The 22,655-nt window shown below is 36.0% G+C and overlaps 1 protein-coding gene across 2 annotated transcripts in view; it reads right to left on the reverse strand.

The window, feature by feature from the left end:
• Positions 1-7,832: 7,832 nt before the first annotated feature.
• LOC110654918 (uncharacterized) overlaps positions 7,833-22,655 on the reverse strand; it is a 45,877-nt gene continuing 31,054 nt past the window's right edge. Inside the window, exons 3-5 of one of the 2 annotated variants that reach the window (XR_009144661.1) lie at positions 16,549-17,502; positions 14,290-14,351; positions 7,833-8,126 (exon numbers count right to left, since the gene is read on the reverse strand). Coding sequence is in view for 1 of the 2 variants with exons in the window: in XM_021811049.2 (XP_021666741.1) it covers positions 16,695-17,502 (808 nt within the window). In the remaining variant the exon portion in view is untranslated. Of the gene's footprint in view, positions 8,127-14,289; positions 14,352-16,364; positions 17,503-22,655 lie in introns of those variants that run through there. The other variant, XM_021811049.2, reaches the window with a different exon arrangement.

A 22,655-nucleotide genomic window follows, 5' to 3' on the forward strand; every position in this document is an offset into this window, starting at 1 on the left:
CTTTTATAGTCCATGATCATCCATCATGCATATCACTATTTAACAATTAAATAAAACATACATACTTAAATTAAATTGAATATCTCATATTCAACTTAAAAATCCAGATTTGAATATGATTCAAATAAATTTAAAAATTTAGATTTGAATCTCATTCAAATAAATTTAAAAATTTAGATTTGAATCACATTCAAACAACTTTAAAAATTCAGATTTGAATCACATTCAAACATTTTTTAAAAAAATCAGATTTGAATCACATTCAAACATTTTTTAAAAAATCAGATCTGAATTTTATTCAATCAATTTTAAAAAATAAAATTTAAATATGATTCAAACAACTTTAAAAATTCATATTTGAATCACATTCAAACAACTTTTAAAATTCATATTTGAATCACATTCAAACAATTTTTAAAATTCTGATTTGAATCATAATTTAATTGTTTGATTAAAAATCCTAATTAAACATTTTAATTAGTCATATGATGAACCTTTCATCATGCAACAATTGCAGAATTTAATAACAACCATGCGCACAATGATCTTCCCAAGCCATGCGCACCATGTTGGAGTTCATCAAGCATACCGCCACACCTCTTGATCCAACCAGCAATGGATCAATCCTCTCATGATCAAATCACACAATTAAATCATATAATCAACAATCTAAATGGCAAATATAGTGGCTCTGATACCAATTGAAGGAACGGAAGCGTGAAAAACACAAGTTTATACCATTGAATTCAAAAATTTTCACCTACGGTCACATGCATCATGCAAGATTTATTTTTTATCTATTTGATTTCAATGATAAACAACATATTAAAACTCTTTTAATATGTTTTTGGATCTGTATTTGCCATTTAAGATTTTAAAATTAATCAGATTAATTTTAGAACCCTAGATTAAATCAAGAACGATTACACTAACCTCTTGATGCACTGCAGCGTGTCTGTGCCTTTGATATTCGTCTTCAGGACACCAGATGTTGTCCCTCTAGCTTGTCCACACCAAGAACACCTATGGCAGCCCTTGAACAGCTTCTAAAGCTCTTTCTATTAATTAGAAATTCAAGTTCTGCCTTTTAAGAGATTAGAGATGTAAACAGGACACTAGAAACAATTTCTAGTGTTCTTAATTCAAGAGATTGATGGCTAATCTCTTTGAATTGATGAGAGATGAAGAAGAATAGATGAAAAGCCTCAAAGTGGCGTGACAAAGGAGAGGAGTGGCTGCTGGTTATTTTTCTTTTCATAACCACACTTAAATAGCTAGGTTAACACATTAAACCCTTGTCACATGTCACCCTTTGATTAGCTCTAGGTTTAAGTGACCCAATCACATTATGCCAAGTGTCAAACCTATATTTAATCTTGATTTTAATCATCTTACATGATTAAAAACATTTGGCAAGCTTATGTGTAATCCCATGTGTCACCATCTCATGGTGCCACGTGTCACTAATGAAATGACCAAAATGCCCAATGTCTTAATTTTGAGTTCTTAACCCAAAATAATTATTTTTCTTCTTCTAATTAATTTATATCAAATATAAATTAATTAATTAATCTCTATTAATTAATTTCTCATTAATTAAATTCATATTTAAACACTTTAAATATAAATTTAACTTATACTATACATCCAATAATCTAGATTTGGTTTCAAGTCATGCTAGGGACTTTGCAATTTAATTGCAAACCAAACCTATTTAATTAATCAATTAAACTCTTTAATTAATTAATTAAATCATATTTAAATAGATGATAACTTGTGTATGTGTGTGACTTACTAGGCTCATCACTTATTGGCAATGAGACATGATATCAACTCTTAATATCATCAAAACTCTTTCTTACCATAAATGATTTCTCTAAATCATTTTATGAACCTCATAGACCATGGTTAACACCTAGCATAGCATGCCATGGCCACCCAATTAGTAATAAGGTTTACCTTAAATGAACCTATAATCATATGTTACCATGCACTAGAATCTCTCTGTTACAAAATCTCGACTCAAGCTGGAGTCATGGTTTATGTCAAACTCCATTTACTATGAATATTATGTTCTCTTTTAATTCTAGTTCTTGATTAAAAAGATTTTCTCATCAGAAACTCTTTTCTGAATAAATCTATCTGTCCTGGCCAGGAACTTGAAACATTAAGAACAATTAAATGAACATAGGATTTTATCTCTATTTACTTAGAGGAACAGATTCCATCTTGATCAACACCTACCTCCATATATAACTAGTAGGAGCCAACACATGCCCATATACCCATACATAGTATAAGTATGAAAGCAGTATCAAACTCAAATTACCTATATACAAGATAACTGTGCTATCTCAGGTCTAAAGATTATATGCACTGATATGATTTATGACAAAACATTGACAAGAGTAAACTCCATGTGCTTGTCATAAGTGTCACTGGTTCGGCCTACTTATCATTTATAAGTGCCTATCATGTTTGTTATATGGTATGAGACTCACCATTCCATCTTATTTATATCTCATATAAATAACTTGGGAACAAACATGAATACAATCTTTCTGGATAAGTCATGTCCTTATTATGAAGTATCCTCGATTGTGAACCTATTTATGATACTTTGTGCTAGAAATATTGTCACTCATATTCTTAACAACTGAAGAATAATATTTCTAACAAAATATCAATGGACCTTTTCTATTACACATAAATATATTATGTACACAGAAAAGTAGAAATGCCTTTTATTAATAAAAATATGTACAAGATACATACTAAATGATATGCTCTAGGGCATACTACTAACAAGTCTATCAAACAATCATAATCTTTTATCAGCTCTAACCATCTCCTCTGCCTCAAATTTAACTCCTTTTGTGTGCCCAAGTACTTCAAACTTTTATGATCTGTGTATATATAACATCTCTCCCCATACCAGTAATGTCTCCAGATCTTCAAGGCAAAGACAATGGCTGCCAGCTCCAAGTCATGCGTGGGATAATTCCTCTCATGCGGTTTAAGCTAGCGTGAAGCATAGGCAATGACATTTCTATCTTGCATCAACACACAGCCTAATCCGTTATGAGAAGTATCACTGTATATGGTATACTCCTTACCCAAAGTGGGCAAGGTTAAGACTGGAGCTTTAGTTAGACGCCTCTTTAACTCATCAAAACTTTCCTGGCATCGATCAGTCCACTGAAATTTTAAATTCTTCCTAAGTAGCTTGGTCAGTGGAGATGCTAGCATGGAGAATCCCTTCACAAACCTTCGGTAATACCCCGCTAAACCAAGGAAACTCCTAACTTCCGTGACATTTCTAGGTGGCTTCCAATTAAGAATGGCTTCTACTTTGCTAGGATCCACCTGGATACCCTCTGCAGATACAATATGCCCCAAAAATGTAATCTCCTTTAGCCAAAACTCACATTTCGACAGTTTGGCATACAACTGCTTCTCCTTTAAAGTCTGTAATACTATCCTCAAGTGCTTATCGTGTTCCTCATCATTCTTTGAGTACACTAAAATATCATCAATGAACACCACAAAAACTGGTCCAAATATGGCCTGAAGATAGTGTTCATTAGGCCCATAAAAGCAACTGGAGCATTAGTCAACCCGAATGGCATTACCAAGAACTCATAGTGGCCATACCAAGTCCTAAAGGCAGTTTTAGGAATACTTTGCTCCTGCACCCTCAACTGGTAGTAGTCCGATCTCAAGTCAATTTTAGAGAATACAGTTGCATCTTTCAACTGATCAAACAAATCATCGATTCGTGGCAGAGGATATCTATTCTTTATGGTAACCTTTTTCAACTGTCTGTAGTCTATGCATAGGTGGAGAGTACCATCCTTCTTCTTCACAAATAATACTGGTGCTCCCCAAGGTGACACGCTAGGGCGGATGAAACCCTTATCTAACAATTCCTGCAATTGCACCTTCAACTCTTTCAACTCAGCAGGTGCCATCCTATAAGGAGTGATGGAGATTGGCTCCACACCAGGCATAGTCTCAATTTCAAACTGCACCTCTCTTTTCGGAGGTAATCCCGGTAATTCTTCCAGAAAGACATCTAGAAAATCCCATATTGTAGGAATATCTTTAAGATCTGGACTCCCCACCTGGGTGTCTATCACATGAGCTAGATAAGCTTCACATCCCTTTCTAATCATCTTTCTAGCAAGTACAGCTGAAATGATGTTGGATGGCAATAACTGCCTCTCCCCGTGTATCACTACGTCTGCATACTCAGGAAGACCAAAAGTGACTAGCTTCAGTCTGCAGTCAATCATGGCGTGATGCCTAGCTAACCAATCCATGCCCAAGATGATATCATAATCTCGGAAGGGCATGTTAATTAAGTCTGATAGGAGAATGTATGTCCTTGGATCACCAAAGGACAATCCTCATACAATTTGTTTACCCTAACCTCTTGTCCTAAAGGACTAGTCACTAGCACATCATAATCCAATTTCACATAAGGAATTATACTCCCTGAACAAACAACACAAGGAGATTTCCCTCCAATAGTCCATATTTATGATGTAACGCACTATATGTATCAATAATGACAATTGAGCAGTTGTACCTATCAAAAATTTTCAAACATGCAATTTTAAAACTTGTATAAAAACCAAAGCTCTGATACCACTAAAACATGTCACACCTTATCCCTTGTAAGGCATGACATGTTCCCGTAGCATACCTAATGAATCACCGAACTCCACCTACCGATAACCCATTAGTTATGCTATAAAGGATTTTAAAACAAACCATAGCTTTTTATCTTATCAATTCTTTTAAGGAAAACTGTATGAGAATAGTTAAAATTCCATGTAAACATTCATTGGAAATAATGATAGACTAAATATTACAAAAGTTACATTTTCATAAGTCTCAAAGTAAAATACAAAATAGTTACAAACTCAAAATGTGATAGTAATGCAATGCTTTTAAATACAAACTGCTCAATGTCCGTACATCCATGCATATAGGTGCAAAATACATCAAAAGGAAATTACAGGGGTATAACTACAATATATAACCATAAACAATACCAAAATGTTGCTTCCAAGTCTCTCATTCGGCAGCCTTCTCCTTTCCCTTACCTGCGACAGCATAAAGAAGCTATCGCTGAGTATATCACTCAGTGGTGCACAACTAATAACTTTAAAACTTAAGGTAAAACACAATTTGTCAAAGCATAATAAATCACATTTTTCTTAAGCATGAAAACTTCACAATAGTTCTAAGTTCATGAAAGCCATTTATTGGAATAACATTTCAAATGAGAAATCATACTTCATAAATCACAATTCACAAAGCATTATTGTTACCAACATCAACACACAGTTTAGGCCATGACATAAAATTTTACGATCAGTGCCGTGTTGTACACCACGATAAAACAATCTCAACCTCACTAACCGTTATTAATGAGGGAAGGGCTAGCTAGCTAATGAGTACTCATGTAGTCTTACCCCACTAACCATTATTAATGGAAGACATAATCAATATTGATTATCAACCCCAAGTAGCCGTTACTATTGGGGAGTTCTGAAAGGGACTATCATGCTAACTGTGGTTTCAAAATAGTTTCTAAAAATTTTCCATTCAACAATCACATTTATAAACTAATAAACACATTTAAATTCATCATAATATCCAAATAAAAGTGGCAACATCCAAATTTCTCAAATATAAGAGAAAAACTATATTCCAGTCAAAGTAAACTTGTTCAAAGCAAACTCATTCAAATAAACACATTCCAAACAATTTACAAGTTTAAAAACGAAGAAAATGTTAGTTGTGCATAAACCTTCAATGCTCTCCTTTCTCTTTACTCACTATTCCTTGTCCGTCCCAACCTCTTTTTCTACTGAAAATACACAAATAGAATGTCTCAATATGCATCTCAATTGCTATTAAGAACCATTACATGAATGTCTAATGCATCCCAAATTAGCTTTGCAAATTTTTGAAAATTTTGGTTTTGGACAACTTGGTGCCCCAATCTATGAATCCAAGTTTTACCTAGTTTCGATCATAATTTGATGAGGTGTTCTTCATAAAAATTGTTCACCTAGGTCTTAACTTTATTTTCCTTTTTGAATCGCCTAATTCGGAGCTGTGTAGCTCAAGTTATGCCCAAAACACGATTACTGTTCACGTCACTGTTCATGCTGCAGATTTAGTTCTGCAAGATTTATCAATCCAAATTCGTTCAGCAATTTGATCAAGTTAAGTCCATAATTTAGTCTAATGTTCTTCATAAGAAATGTTCTGCTATGTCTTAGGTTTCCATCGGTTCAAGAATCGCCTAAATTGGAGTTTTCTAGAGAGAGTTATGGCCATGCAAAATTACTGTTCATATGGTAAATCTGCAATTCTGCAGATTCAGTGATTCAACTTTGCTCAGCAATTTGATTGGGTTAAGCCCACAATTTGGCCTCAAGTTCTTCATATGAAATGTTCTACTATGTCTTAGGTTTCGATCGGTTCAAGAATCGCCTAAATTGGAGTTTTCTAGAGAGAGTTATGGCCATGCAAATTTACTGTTCATATGGTTAAATTCTGCAAGTTCCAGATTTCTATCTCCAAGTTCAAGGCTCATTTCGGATAGCTTAAGATCATTTTCAGGGCAAGGTATCTTCATGAAAATTCTAGCCCTATGTCTTAAGTTTCGTTTCCAATTGGTTTCACACCAATTGGAGTTGTGTAGCTAAAGTTATGGGCTTCTAAACACACTGAATTTAGTGTGTAAAATTCTGCCCTAAGTTCAATTTTTCATTTGTTCAATTACTTCCACTAACCAACCTCAATTCACATTTAATTTACCCAAAATGACTATAATTTAATATTGATACATCAATGGCACTTCTTAGCACAAACCCCACAATTTTCAAACATCAAAGTTTGTAATTTTCCCTAATCCTACCATTTCATTACCTCCATTCATCAACCCAATATCAATTCAAACTAAATAAACCTCAAATGACCATAATTTAACACTACACACACCAATTTCACTCTTTAGCACCAAAACCCAATTTTCCCATGAATCCTAATCTTCCATAATTTAATTTATGCAACCCCATGAAATCTTACTACTCCCAATTTCTCATGAAATTTCATCATAAGTTAACTTCATTCAAGGCTTGTACAATTAATCTAACATGAAAAGAAACTTACCTCAAGTGACCACTTTTAATCTTCAATTTCTTCTAACTCTTTTGTTCTCTTAGCTTCTAATCTCTCAATGAAAGATAAATTTAATATTTTCTACCAATTAGATAGAAAACCCATGGAGAAAAAGTGGGGAAAATCAATGGTTGAGAGAGGTTGTAAGTGGAAGAATGAAGAGAGAAGAAAGAAAAGAGAAGGAGAGGAGGTGTGTGGGAGGGCAACTAAATGAGGGAGGGAGGAAGATGACTTCCTTTTATACTTATCCCAATTTTTTATTTATTTAATTAATTTTAATTGAGTTATCCAAAGCCCATTGGTCCTAAAATTTCAATTGGGTCAAAATGGACCTAAAATTCTAGATTTTTGTTTCTTTTATTTTCCTTTCACTTTATACTTGAATTCTTTTCTTTAAAAAAAAAATTATTCCATAATTCAATTCATTAATTTCACTTAAATTAATTAACATTTTGATCAAAAGTCAACTCTTGAGGTGAATTGACCAAAATGCCCCTCATCGGGTCATAATCCCTCTTTTTCAATATACCCAGTGAGTCCTTATATTTTTAGGTCATTTGAATTTTATTATGCCCATCTCAATAAATTTTCATTTTATTTTTGGTCCTCAAGGTGTCTTTGAATAGTACTAGTCACAGACAAAAAATGGTACTATTCATAACTCGGAGGTTCGGGGTGTTACACAGTTCAACATCAATTTTCCAGTATTTCTAAAAGCTGAGATAATATAAATATATCACAATATTTTTACAGGCCAAAATAATTTACAATTTTAGTTTACAACTGCTCAAGACCAAGTACAATATACATACAGAGCACATACATTACAACATAAACTACAAAATATGGTATACTCAATATACGGGCGAAATCTCAAAATGTAGCATAAGTAGCCTACTCTGCTGCTCTATCCGTCTGTCTACCTGCGACAGCAATGAAAAAGCTATCGCTGAGTAAAATTTACTCAGTGGTGCATAATGACAATTTAAAATGCGGTATATAAAACTTTTATTGACAATTTACAATTCAAACAATTCACAATTTTTCAAAGCTCACATAACGCAAATTTGATCAAACAATTGAATAACACAGTGTTGCCAATCAATAATACAACTTAGATCATGACACAAATATTTCCGAATATGCCGTGTGTACATCACGACAAGGCACACTCATCCCACTAATCGAAATCAATGAGGGAGGAAGCTAGCTAGATAATGAGAACTCATCCACACTCGCCTCAGACTGGTAAGTCAAGGAGGGAGGAATATAATCACACTCACCCCATAAATGGAGGAGGAACATAGTAATATTGTCATGCCAAGTGTGAACCAAAACAATTCCAAATCATAATATTTAAATATTTCATATAAACCACAAATCAGATTTTATATCAAAATTTCCATTTGCAAAGTAGGCAACACAATAATTTTCAAATAATATTCTCAAAGCCAAAACAATCAAAAACTATTCATAACTCATTTCTCCAAATAAATTTTCTAATAAAAGCAGTGAATATAAAAAGTATTGTGCACAAACCTCTGATATATGCCTATTGGCCCTGACTCAATGTTCCTTATGCTTATCAATATCCTTTTCAACTGAAACACACAATTTAAAGTGTTTCAATACTCAATGAATTTGTTTCTAACAATAAAATCTAATATTTAAATTTTCTTGGTACTATTCCCTTCAATTCATTTCATTAGTCAACCTATAATGTTGATTCTTGATGCACTCTAAGTGAATTAGGTTTAACGTTACCAATATGTCACATTTTATAGCCTTTTAGTGTTGGTACATGTTACCAAATTCATTTTCAAGTATATTGCATTTTATTGCAATTTGTCAGATTTCGGTATACTAATTTGACCTAGCCGGATGACTTAGTTCCCTCGATTTTCGAGTTTCGGTCCAAACTACAAACTTGTAGGTCTATGTCTTATTGCACGCGGGGCAAAATTTCAGGTCATTCTGAGTTGTATAGACCAAGATATGGTCAATTTACCAATGCTGGACAGAATGCACTAAAATGGTAGGCTTAGGTCACTTTGGTTCCACCAGTTTTGGTACCTGAACTTATGCAAGCTATTTGGCTTCATTCTGGCCATTTCTAGGCTTTGCTATCTTCATAAGTATTGTAGATTTATGTCTAAAATATTCATGGTAAAAATTTCAAGTCATTTGGACCTGTTTTGAGTAAGTTATGGTCAAAACACTAACTGCTGCCCAAATGGTCAATATCCAGGTTTTCAAGTCACTAATCCAGATTTGGTCATTTTTCAAGTTACTTTCTAGGTAGAATTTTGGCAACATTTCTACATAAAAGTTCCCCTATTTGGTATCTATTTTTACTCCCCATTGGCCTCATACCAATTGGGTCTATAATTTTACACTTATAACCTAATTTAGGTACTACCATCAATACACAACCTGCACAAGACACTTACACTTCCAATTTGACATTCCTTCTCCTCCTCCTTACTTCATTATTCATGCATAGCACTTTTACAAATATTAAACATAATTCCAGAAAGTATATTGGGCAGAACACTCAAGTGTTCAATGCACACAATACACTATTCAAGTTCAACATTCACTTCCACCAAAATTCAACATATCTCAATATCAATATCACACATACACTTCCATATACTCATTCCTCAATATCAATTACACATGCTGCTCACAATTTAACACTATCATATTTCATTAATAAACTTCATATTCACGCACCCAAATTCATGATATTATAGGCTGCCAAACATGGCAGTTTGCCAAACCATCAAGGTCCCATTTCAAACCCTTAATTCAAGCACTAACATGCACATCCTTGAATACTAACTTACTACATCTTCCATTAGAGTCAATCAACCTATTTTCCTATCATTTACATGTAAACAACAAGTTAAACAATTTAACTTTCATGGCTGCCAAAATGGTACATCACCAATGGTTTATCAAACCTCAAACTTCTTCCATAATTCAACTCACCACAACACCCACACAAACTTTAATGAAGCAAAAATGGAAAACAAGCACTTACTCAATTTGAAGCTTGTTAAAAACTCATTAAAACCTATCTTTCTTGCTCCCTAATTACTGCCCAAGGTGTGGTGATCACTTTTAGTGAAGGAACTATGGTGAAATGAAGCTTGGAATGGGAGTGCATGTGGCTTGCTCCGTGGACGGCAATGGAGCTTTAATGGTGGTTCATATGGCTGTTTGTTATGAGGTTGAAGATGAAGTGGTTTCTGCCCAAAATATGATATACTATATGTCCACTAATCCATTTAGTGGAGCACTAAGTTTAGTTAATGATTAATTAATCCAAAGTTTCCAATTTTGCAGTTTTGTCACCATTCTTCCACTATTTACATTATGTACCCTAATTTCAATTTTCATGACATTTTCAAAGTTCAATATCATTTATTTTTAATGAAAATTTAGGTCAAAAGACAACTCGGGGTGTCAAATGACCACAATGCCCCTATTTGGGTTGCATTCTCGATTTTTCGGTAACACCGAGTTTTATCGTTTTCTCGATTTCTCATTTTTCTTTGTACTAATTAATTAATTTTTCTTTGATATTTCTAATGACATTTTCACTTCAATAAGTTTTTAATTATGTCTCAAATTTAAATTTCGAGGGTTCCCTACAGTCCAGGGGTCGGCTATTGCCTACGCCGTAACTTCCCCGTGCAGTCACCCATCGCTGCGGTGCTGGCTCGTTTAACTTAGTTTCATTTCATTGCTATTATTTTTCCTTTATTTTTCTTGTATTTTCTTTTCTTGTATTTCATTATTTTATGTCTCCTCACTAACATTTAGATGTAGTTCTAGGCATTCTAACTGTCCGGACCGACACTGGTTATCAGAACAGTAGAACGCACTACCGAACATAAGGGTGTTACAATTCTCCCCCCTTTAAAATAAATTTCGTCTTTGAAATTTTACCCAATGGCCGTCTTACAATATTCACACGTTTATTTTCTCCTTTCTATATGATCATATAATCTTCTTTCCTCTGTATTTGTGTAAAACTTTTAACAATCTAATATAACATTTACTTTGTTTATATAGCACTAATCTTTTCTTACTATCGTTCCATCTAATATTTCGATTCATGTTTGCTTTTTGAATGACCATTATGGTCGTATTAGAATTACTTATTTAATCATGGGCCCTTTGACCATTCTAGTCAACAATCTTACTCACATTTATAACATTTTTGTTATATCTGAACCAACTGTTCAAATTTTTACTTCAACAACTTTTTTTATCTATTAATATTCTATAACTTACTTCCTTTTGTATTGAACTATAACCTTTCGATAATCTAATTTTTGAGTTTTAACTCCATAAGTAGGATTTCCAAACTCATTTCCAACAATAAAATTTTGTCCTGACATAACTATACCAATACAGATGCCATTAGCAACTATTCTCATCTTGGTGTACTATTGGGTAGTACGTAGCTCTATACAATAATCTCAAGTCAGTACTGTAATCTGCAGCTTGTAGTATAAACATCAAGAATATTACATAGTTACTATGATACATTCCAATAGATCAAATTTTCCTATATTTTATCCTTTTCGAATTTACTGATATTCGAATCTTATTCTGATTACAATATCCATTAACAATTACTAACAGTAACATCTCTGCCCTCATCTAGAGCAATTCTATTACCGCAACTTACTTTTACGTCCTCATGCCTTACATTAAGTTGGCTCGCCAATTAGCTTTATAATTTATGGTGTGTTAAAAAATACTTTTCGTCGATAAACTCTTCCAAAACTAATTTCACTTATTATCACAATCCTTATCTTAAAGGACTAATCACTAATGCATCAAAACTTATTCCCCTGTAAAGGAATAACAACAGAACATATAGTTCTAACACTAACATAAGAGTATGTAGACCCCAGGTCAAACAATACATATATATATATCTTAGTTACTAATTGAGAAAGTACCAGCAATAATGTCAAAAGTCTCAGCCTCTTCTCTCTGTCTCATTGCATAGACTCTGACCGGAGCACTGCCTTGCTCTGACTGATTCACTGTGCCTTGGTTGCTTGATGGACTACCTCTACCCTTGCCACTACCTCTGCTAAGTGGTTGTGAACCTCTGGTGACAGGATTTTGAACTGACCCTTTGGCAGTAGTAGGAGGTGGCCCAACTCTAAGGGCACTGGTGCAGTCCTTGGCAAAGTATCCTGTGCCTCCACAGTTATAACAGGCTCCTATGGCCTTGTAGCATACCCCACCATGATTTCTACCACAAGTTTCACATTGGTGGGGAGGGTAGGAAATTCTAGTTGTTTGACGACTGGACCTTGGTGGTCTCTGCCCTGATGATCCACCTCTGTTATATCCCTGAGCTCGGGGCTCCTCAAATTCTTTTCTCTTCCCCAAATTACTGCTCGAGCCCTGACCAATAGGTTTCTCCCTCTTTTCTATTTCACACTGCCCTTGTGGGGGTTGGGTTTGTACTTGAGCTTGAGTTGACAAAGTATCAGCCATTTGTTGAAAGAAAGTGGCCATTTGCTGGGCCATTTGTGCAGTAATTTGTACAAGTGGGGCTGGTAAAGTTGAGCTTCCGACTCTCTAAGGGGCTGGGGCATCCCCTTGTACCTCAGCCTCTATTAATTAATCGACTGAATGACCCCCTTCTTCCATAGTCAAGTAGAGGATATTACACCTCCTGAACAAATAACATAAGGAGATTTCCTCCCGTTAGTGCATATTTATAATGTAATGTACTGTATGTATCAAACAATGACATTGAGCAGTTGTACTATGAAGAAAGAATATTCAAATTATAGGTCAAAATAGAATTTAAAAACTAGCTCTGATACCACTATAATATGTTACACCCTACCCCTTCGTAAGGCATAACATGATCCAGTAGTATACCTAATGAATTACCAACTTCGTCTACTGATAACCCATTAAATACATTATAAGGGATTTTAAACCTTTTCTTATTTCTTTTTACAGTGGTGAGCACTATTGACAGGTGTTAAAATATTTTTAACTGAAGTGAAAACAATTAACAAATCTAAGTATCAGTGATTTCTATAAAAATTTTGGCAGAATACCATCTATACTTTTAATAAAGCAGTTCTTCAAAAACCTGTAAAAAACACTTCTAATAATTTGTTCAATTCCAACTCTAATAGTAGTTCAACACAATAAATTTCTCAACATTTATCAACTCAGTTCAACATCAATTTTCCACCGTTTCTAAAAACTGAGATAATATAAATATATCACAATATTTTTATAGGCTAAAATAATTTACAATTTTAGTTTACAACTGCTCAAGACCAAGTACAATATATACATACAGAGCACATACATTACAACATAAACTACAAAATATGGTATACTCAATATACCGGCAAAATCTCAAAATGTAGCACAAGCAGCCTACTCTGCTGCTCTGTCCGTCTGTCTACCTGCGACAGCAATGAAAAAGCTATCGCTGAGTAAAATTTACTCAGTGGTGTACAATAACAATTTAAAATGTGGTATATAAAACTTTTATTGACAATTTATAATTCAAACAATTCACAATTTTTCAAAGCTCACATAACACAAATTTGATCAAACAATTGAATAAAACAGTGTTGTCAATCAATAACACAACTTAGGTCATGACACAAATATTTCCGAATATGCCGTGTGTACATCACGACAAGGCACACTCACCGCACTAATCGAAATCAATGAGGGAGGAAGCTAGTTAGATAATGAGAACTCATCCACACTCACCTCAGACTGGCAAGTCAAGGAGGGAGGAATATAATCACACTCACTCCATAAATGGAGGAGGAACATAGTAATATTGTCATGCCAAGTGTGAATCAAAATAATTTCAAATTATAATATTTAAATATTTCATATAAACCACAAATCAAATTTTATCTCAAAATTTCCATTTGCAAAGTAGGCAACACAATAATTTTCAAATAATATTCCCAAAGCCAAAACAATAAAAAACTATTCATAACTCATTTTTCCAAATAAATTTTCTAGTAAAAGCAGTGAATATAAAAAGTATTGTGCACAAACCTCTGATATATGCCTCTTGGCCCTGACTCAGTGTTCCTTACGCTTCTCAATATCCTTTTCAACTGAAACACACAATTTAAAGCGTTTCAGTACTCAATGAATTTGTTTCTAACAATAAAATCTAATATTTAAATTTTCTTGATACTATTCCCTTCAATTCATTTCATTAGTCAACCTATAATATTGACCCTTGATGCACTCTAAGTGAATTAGGTTTAATGTTACCAATATGTCACATTTTATAGCCTTTTAGTGTTGGTACATGTTACCAAATTCATTTTCAAGTATATTGCATTTTATTACAATTTGTCGAATTTCGGTATACTAATTTGACCTAGCCGGATGACTTAGTTCCCTCAGTTTTCGGGTTTTAGTCCAAACTACAAACTTGTAGGTCTATGTCTTATTGCATGCGGGGTAAAATTTCAGATCATTCTAAGTTATATAGACCAAGATATGGTCAATTTATCAATGCTGGATAGAATGCACTTAGGTCATTTTTAAGTCACTTTTGGTTCCGCCAGTTTTGGTACCTGAATTTGTGCAAGCTATTTGGTTTCGTTTTGGCCATTTCTAGGCTTTGGTGTCTTCATAAGAATTGTAGATCTATGTCTAAAATATTCATGGTAAAAATTTCAGGTCATTTGGACCAGTTTTGAGTAAGTTATGGTCAAAACACTAACTACTGCCCAAATGATCAATTTCCAGGTTTTCAAGTCACTAATCCGGATTTGGTCATTTTTCAAGTTACTTTCTAGGTAGAATTTTGGCAACATTTCTACATAAAAGTTGCCCTATTTGGTATCTATTTTTACTCCCCATTGGCCTCATACCAATTGGGTCCACAATTTTGCACTTATAACCTAATTTAGGTACTGCCATCAATACACAACCTGCACAAGACACTTACACTTCCAATTTAACATTCCTTCTCCTCCTCATTACTTCATTATTCATGCATAGAACTTCTACAAATATTAAACACAATTCCAGAAAGTATATTAGGTAGAACGCTCAAGTGTTCAATGCACACAATACACCATTCAAGTTCAACATTCACTTCCACCAAAATTCAATATATCTAAATATCAATATCACACATACACTTCCATATACTCATACCTCAATATCAATTACACATGCTGCCCATAATTTAACACTATCATATTTCATTAAAATTTAAATAAAATTAAAATATTAATATTACTAATAAAATAATAAATTTAAAAATTTGGGATGTTACAAAGCGTTAATAATTTTCATATAATTATATTTAATTTAAGATAATTACAAAGGCTTAAAAAATCTCACTGATTAATCTAGGTTGTCCGATGATTATCTTTTTCAAAAGTATCTAATCGGAGTGGGTTAGTACTATTTCAAAGGTTTTGGTGTGTTGAGTTCAACGACGATATTAGAATGCCAATTTGACGACTGGATTATTGGGAAAATGGCCAGGAAGCTTGCTGCTACCCATTTCTCTCTTTTCCTGGTTTCGCGTGAATCAGGTAACCACTAGAGTTGCCATTGGTCAGGATCTCTTCCATTGGTTGAGACATGCTAATTTGGGTCGGTGACATGGCTAGAGAAATCCCAAAGTAGCTAGAATGTCTAAGGAAGCTCAAGAATTCTTTTCTCCTTATCTGTGTTTTCCGTCTACGATCTTGTCATCCAACTGTCGTTTTGGTTGGTGATGGTCCTAGTCTACCAAAAAAGGGGACAAGAGAGAGGGGTCAATGACACGCATAACTGTTAGTTGTTTATTTATTTATTTATTTATTTATTATTATTATTATTATTATTATTATTATTATTATTATTATTATATCTTGTCCTATAGGTACCATATATATTTTGATATATTAAATTTCTTCATCCCCATAAATAAAATCATAATATAACTAAATGTAATTTAATCTAACTTGTAGGCTTTTTTTTTAAAAAAAAAAAAAATCAAACTAGCTAATTTAACTTAACAATGAAACAAAATAAAATTTTATTCTCTTTCATAGGAAAACACGTTCCTCCAATAAATCAATATAATATTCTCCATTAGAATTCAAATGAACACCATATGAAACAAATGGGATAAATGCACTTCCATTGATTATGGCTTTCGTTCACATTATATAACAATTGATTTTATTGATCTTGATTAGAACACCTTGTTAAAAATTTAGATTGTAGAGCTGTAAAAATGGCAAATTCAACCTTTTTTTTTTTTCTCAAATAGATAACCCAATATTGTATTTTTCTTACCAATTTTTATATAATATTCCTGGCCTTTCTCTTTCAATTGCCCTTTGCAGCTACATGACACATGGCAGTGAGTGGCTGTGACGTTCCATTCCCATTAGATTATAAATATAGAACAAAAAATCTCCATCAGATTGCAAAACATCAGGCTAATCAAGGGCAGCTTTGCTCTTCCGTCCAGATATTGGCTTTGGTAAACCATCAAATATAGGTATATTTATTGCTGCAGATGAGAGAGCCTGCAGGTCATGTTTCAAACTCCACTTAGAAGTTGGCCAAACAGAAGAAGTATTATTGTCGTCTTGGTCAAGCAGACTTGGTGTACTTGATGATTTACGAACTCCAGTCAGTAGTCCATCAGAAATAAAAGAATCTCCCAAACCCACTGGTATAGAATTTAACCATCCCGGCTCTGATTCAGCATAGAGCACTGTTCGGCTCGCTGATTTTGGTCTCATAGCTAAACCCTTTCCTGCTACAGTTGAGAAATCACTGCTTCCACCACTGTTCTCTTCCTTCAGCAACCTTTCTGGTTTTCCAGTTCTAAAATCTGCTTCAGATTTCTGGCGTCTCCTGACAGACTTCTCATTGGACTTGTCACCTTCTGCATCTCCAGCATCTGCAAGAGGCATGTAATCTACCACAGTACCATCCTCAGGGGTTAAACCATTAGCAAAATTCTGTGATTTGAGATTGTGGTATGGAGACTCATAGATTGGTGTGGTTCTAGACGATAGCCCCTCAGTTAGGGAATCTGAGCTTCCTGTTCTGTGAACTGCCACTCCTGTGCCTCCAGCTGCACCCATATGATTTGAAGATTTGAGACCATAGTACTTCTGTAAAGTGCTCATAGCTGGAGAAACCTTCTGTTGGGCTGATTTCAATCTTAAGGACTCAAATGATTCCAACCCATTGGAGTAGCAAGGACGTGGTGGTGTTTTATCAAGGTTGTTCCCTCTGCAGAAGTTTAATTTTGACTAATGACTACAAGTTTGGTGCAGAAATCTGTGTCAAAATCTTTCATGCATTTAAATATTTGGGATTTTATGGTATCACCAAATACTTAAAAAATATTAATCTGGAACAGTATGCCATTTATGCTCAATTTTTATTTGTAGATGTCTTACAAAACCAAAGCAACTGAGTGCTAATCAAAGCATCTTCCATTGGACATTTGCAAAAGGAAATAATTAAATGGACTAATACAATTTTAAGGCTGGAAAAAGATATTTTATTAAGAGAGTAAGAACAGAGATCAAACATGGAGGATTAGATATCCTCCTATACAGCAACACACAAGATAGTGAACACAAAACAAAACCAAGAAAGTAGCATTGTCCAATCTAGTTGAATACTCATGCACAATTAGATACTTAAAGTCTGTGAAGCACAAGCCCATAAAGAAACCAATAAAACCACCTTACATCACCCAAAGTTGACTAAAGGAGAAAATATGATCTTTGAAAATATGAGTTCTTCTCCATCCAAATACTCCATAAAACAACAAAAAGCACACAAGATTCAATGAACTAGTACATTTAGCCATTTGTTAAAGGTGTTTGGTTAAGCTGTTGCAAGCAAGGATTAACTCTATAACCTCCTAATAACAGCAAATCTGTTCGGTTAACAAATGGAAGTATTAGCTGTTAATTGTATGAGATTTCAATAGCTGATTCAAAATGCTCAATTTAGATTTTTTTTCCCCATCAAATAATAGTAGCCAATAATTTTTTTAATAGTAGGCTTAAATCATTCCCACAAACTAATTATCAAGTACAAGCTTACCGTTTTATAAACGAAAAAAGAGATACAAATGCTACCTCACACCTCCAATAGAAGAATTAAGCTTTTTGCAACCATACACATCTATAAGGACTTCCACTACACCTACGAAAGCTCAAGATCTCTGTGCTTAAATAATATGACATATTATAATATATCATCAAATTGTTTATAATTGATGTCAATGATAAACCATTATCAAGTCCAATGTAAAATATTTGACTAACCATTATATTTACATTATTAAATATCATATTGAAACAAAATTTCCATTAATAACAAAATAGACCCAAAGTACATATCATGTGTCATGATTGACAAAAGAAAATCATCTAAAGCCTAATTATTGAATTCTGTGGAAAATGTATCAATTAAATGAAGTCTTAATCCTTTTAAGTTTCTAGCATGCAAAATCCATAGAATCTCTATCTTCACCATCGTACAAGCTTGCATCACTAAATTTGTGACCCTCGATTTGAATATCATTGTCGACACCATATTTTGGCCGATCCCTAGAATCAATAAAAAATCTTTTCTTTGAACAGCTAATCACGTTTCCGGTCCCTCCTTGATAGGCGGTCACATTTCCGATCTCTCCTCACAGAGAATTGAATCAATGCTAAGTCCTCACACTCATTAAAGCCTCGCCGATCTCTCAAAATCATTTTACCGACCTCTCAAACCCGATGCCGAATTTCCGGACTTGTCGGGTATATTCCTGATCTCTGTTGATGAATAAAATGAACGGGCACTAGATCTTTTCCTACCAGTTTTATTGCCGACCTCCTTTCCGAAAGTTTAAGAGCTAAAGTTTTGGTTCGATTCCGATCTTAAGTGTTCGAGTTAAATTTTCAGTCAAGTTCTGTTCAGCATTTCTTCCCTACCGATCTCATGTTCAAAGTGCTTTCCGATCTCTCATACTTAGATTAATAATCACATTTAGTTTTTGTTTTGCTGTGCTCATACAATCAAATACTCAGACAAATAATGGTTTAAAATTTTCCGATCACAATCATTCATTGAACAAAAGGCATTTCATTTCATGTCATAATTTGTACAAGTTATTCGGCTGGGGGATCACCCCCAGCCTGATCTACATTTGGATCACTCCCTCTCTCCCTCTCACCCTCGGCTTCATCCTCACTGTCTTCATCATTGTCCTCAGGAGCCACATCGGCCATCCAAGAAAAGTCTTCTTCTGGGTAACGCTCCTGGAGTGCGGCCAAGAGATCCTTGTGAGCCTTCACATAGGCCTCGGCTATTCCCGTCACCATCTCTTCATCCCTCTCCTTAAGCTCCTTATCTTTCTCCTTAAGCTCCTTATCCTTTGCCTCAAGTTCCTCTATAAGTTGAGCGACCTGAGCTAACCGTTGGCATGAAGCACTTGGACTTCCTTAGAGCACGGTCCCTCTCATCCAAAGCACGATTACATTCGCCAACCGGTCTTCATGGAGCTTTGCTCGTCCCTCGACTTGAGATATATAATCCCGAGCGGATGAGAGTTGGGATCGGAGGGAATCCACCTCCTGATTCTTCTTCCCGATCTCCTTACCCAGGCGCTGAATCCTCTCCCGGATCATGGTCTGGTTCACCAGACACTCCACGTTTAAGCTCATGGTCCGAGTCAATATGTCGTCGAGACCATTGCGGGATAGCTTTGTCGATCCTCTGAAAGAAGATGGTAGACCCGGGACTTTGGCGAAATCGAGTTCTCCTTGACGGTCGGTTATTCCTCAAGCGATCGATCGATGCTTGAGCACCCCGAGAAGAGGTCCTCCCAGAAGCTTGAGAAGGCCCCCCTTCCCTGCTTGGAACAACTGCAAGAGTCGGAGGCTGCTCCTCCGACCTAGGAGGAGATCGGGTAGCTTCAGTGGTCGGCGGGCCCGAAGGTTGGGTTGGATCACTTTGTATCTCTCCAGGTTCGTGACCGGGCGTTTGGAGTCGTTCCGAACGCTTTATCTCCTTTATCTTCCGGGAGATCTCTCTCTCCTTCTTCCGTTTCCTTGAACCCTCACCACCCGCCATACCTGCACAAAGAAAAGGTTAGTGAGATCACTAAGGTCGTGAGAATTGAGATATAGAAAATACCGATGCCGAGGTTAGAGAGCGGAAGTTCGCGGTCTTGGCCAGTGAGCAGCTGAACAGTCCAATGGTGCAGCTCGGCAGTCACCGAATCCAGACAAGAATACTTTTTAGTGGCAGCCTCACTCTTCAGATCCATAACTATCAAACTTTCCTCTTCGCTCAGGGTAATATGGTTCGGAAGCAAGGGTCCCTGGTACCACCAGCTGCGGGGGAAGTCCTCAAAGCGGCTCGGATCTTTGCTCCTCACAATGAAAAAACGATTCTTCCAGTTCTTAAGAGACGAGGCGGATCGGAAAAGAGCCGCAATTAGGCTTCGCTGAAAGAACCAATGGTCATCGTCCTTTCGGTGAGTTAGCCGGTGCGGCTTGGCGAACACTTTAGTCAGAGGTCTGATTCCCTTAGCTCGGCATAGACCTCGGAAAGCAACCAAGATCCGCCACGAGTTGGGGTGGATTTGAACAATGGATATTCGGTGAAATTTTAGGACCTCCTTATAGAAATCGGCTAGAGGGAACCTCAGACCGGCCTTTAACTGTTCTTCGTACACCATGACCATGTCATCCTCTTCAAAAGAATGATCGACACGAAGATCGCCATGGCACTTGATCAGCTCATATGAATCAGGACAAATGTTGTATTCTTGAACAAACGATTGCAGATCGGATTCCCGAAGAACCGATGGAAGCTCGTCTATGGGAAGGGTCTCTCTCCTTGAAGAAGGGCGCGTACGCCTTAATGGTACGACCCGACCCCGACCTGGAGCAGAGACCCTAAGGGGTCCAGGTTGCGCGCTTGGCCCGACTGCCTCTTCTTCATCAGACGATGACCAAGAGAACTCAATGGAAGGAGGGCTCGCCGCTCTCTGACCTTCGGCACCGCTCATTTTCAAAAGAAACAAAGAACTTAAACAAAAAAAGAAGATCAAAGTCCTTACCAGAGTCTAATCGGCGTCGGAGAAACTGGAGAAAATGAGAGAACTTCGAAGCTATGAGCAGGAGACTGAAAATGAAATGAGAGAACAACTGGCTAACCCTCCCCTATTTATACTAGTCCGAGCATTTAATGCTCGCGAGGTTCTAGGCGGCGCATCGATTGGTGAGACTCGACAGCTGTTCTGACACTTCTCTCAAATATCCGAATGTTCAGAGATCGATTAATTGGAGATCGGCATAATAAGTTAAATATTTTGAATAAAGGATTAGTCAAGTGTCATTCAAGTAAAGAACCAGATCGGATAACCACCTTAGAGATCGGAAAATAATCAATGCAAAAATAATAAGATGATAACTGCTAAATAAAGTCTTTATTTGCAAAAAGATCGGATTACATCGTTTGGGCGATCTCTAGAGATCGGATTACACTAACATTGGATCACATCATTTCTGTGATCTCTAGAGACCGGTGAAAAATCCTATCTGAAGAGGCTGATCTAAGGATCAGTTTATAACTGATCCCAAGGATACTCCCAGGAGATCCATGGATCAGTTTATAACTAATGCCAAGGATACTCCCAGGTGATCTAAGGATCAGTTTATAACTGATCCCAAGGATATTGCCGACCGGATGCTTCATCCGCTGTCGGAACACCCAATGTGGATCAGAATCGCTGTCGGAACACTCAATGTGATGAGAAGCCGAATGAACTCAGTTGAGCAACTCGAGATCGGTACAACCAAAGCCCGCAATACGGATCGGTCAAATCCAGTTCTCTCACCATCGTCAATTAGGACCATCCAATCACCGGGATCGTAAATTTTCAGTCGAGGAATAGGGAATTCCATCGGAAGAGGATCAAAACCACAGTTGTAGCCGGAACTTTCCCCGGAACAGCTAGAACCAAGAAACAAGGAGAAAGAGAGAAAAATCGAATGAAGGAAATGCCACTATCAACAGGGGTATATATAGGGGAAAATGGGCATTTAATGCTGAGCGGAAAACGAAGCGGACGTTTCGAAAATCGAGATGTAATTAATGCTTGGACCGAATCCAGACTGATCAAGGGATAAAAGAGATCGGGAGATAGGAGATCAGCATGAGAGATCGGAATAGGAGCTAGGGGAGGGATCGGAAGACAAAAAGAATAAGACAAATTCCAATAACCGTCGCCGAGGATCGAGCCGAGGTAGTTAAAGCGTGATGACGAGATCTCCACCGCACGCCTAAGAATCGCCTCGCAATCTTCGACAGTGCGGTGGTATGTCATGACAGTCCTGTACATCCCAATCTCCACCGTTGATCTCACT

This window comes from Hevea brasiliensis, chromosome 16 (genome assembly GCF_030052815.1).
Source record: "Hevea brasiliensis isolate MT/VB/25A 57/8 chromosome 16, ASM3005281v1, whole genome shotgun sequence".
Taxonomy (NCBI): Eukaryota; Viridiplantae; Streptophyta; class Magnoliopsida; order Malpighiales; family Euphorbiaceae; genus Hevea; species Hevea brasiliensis.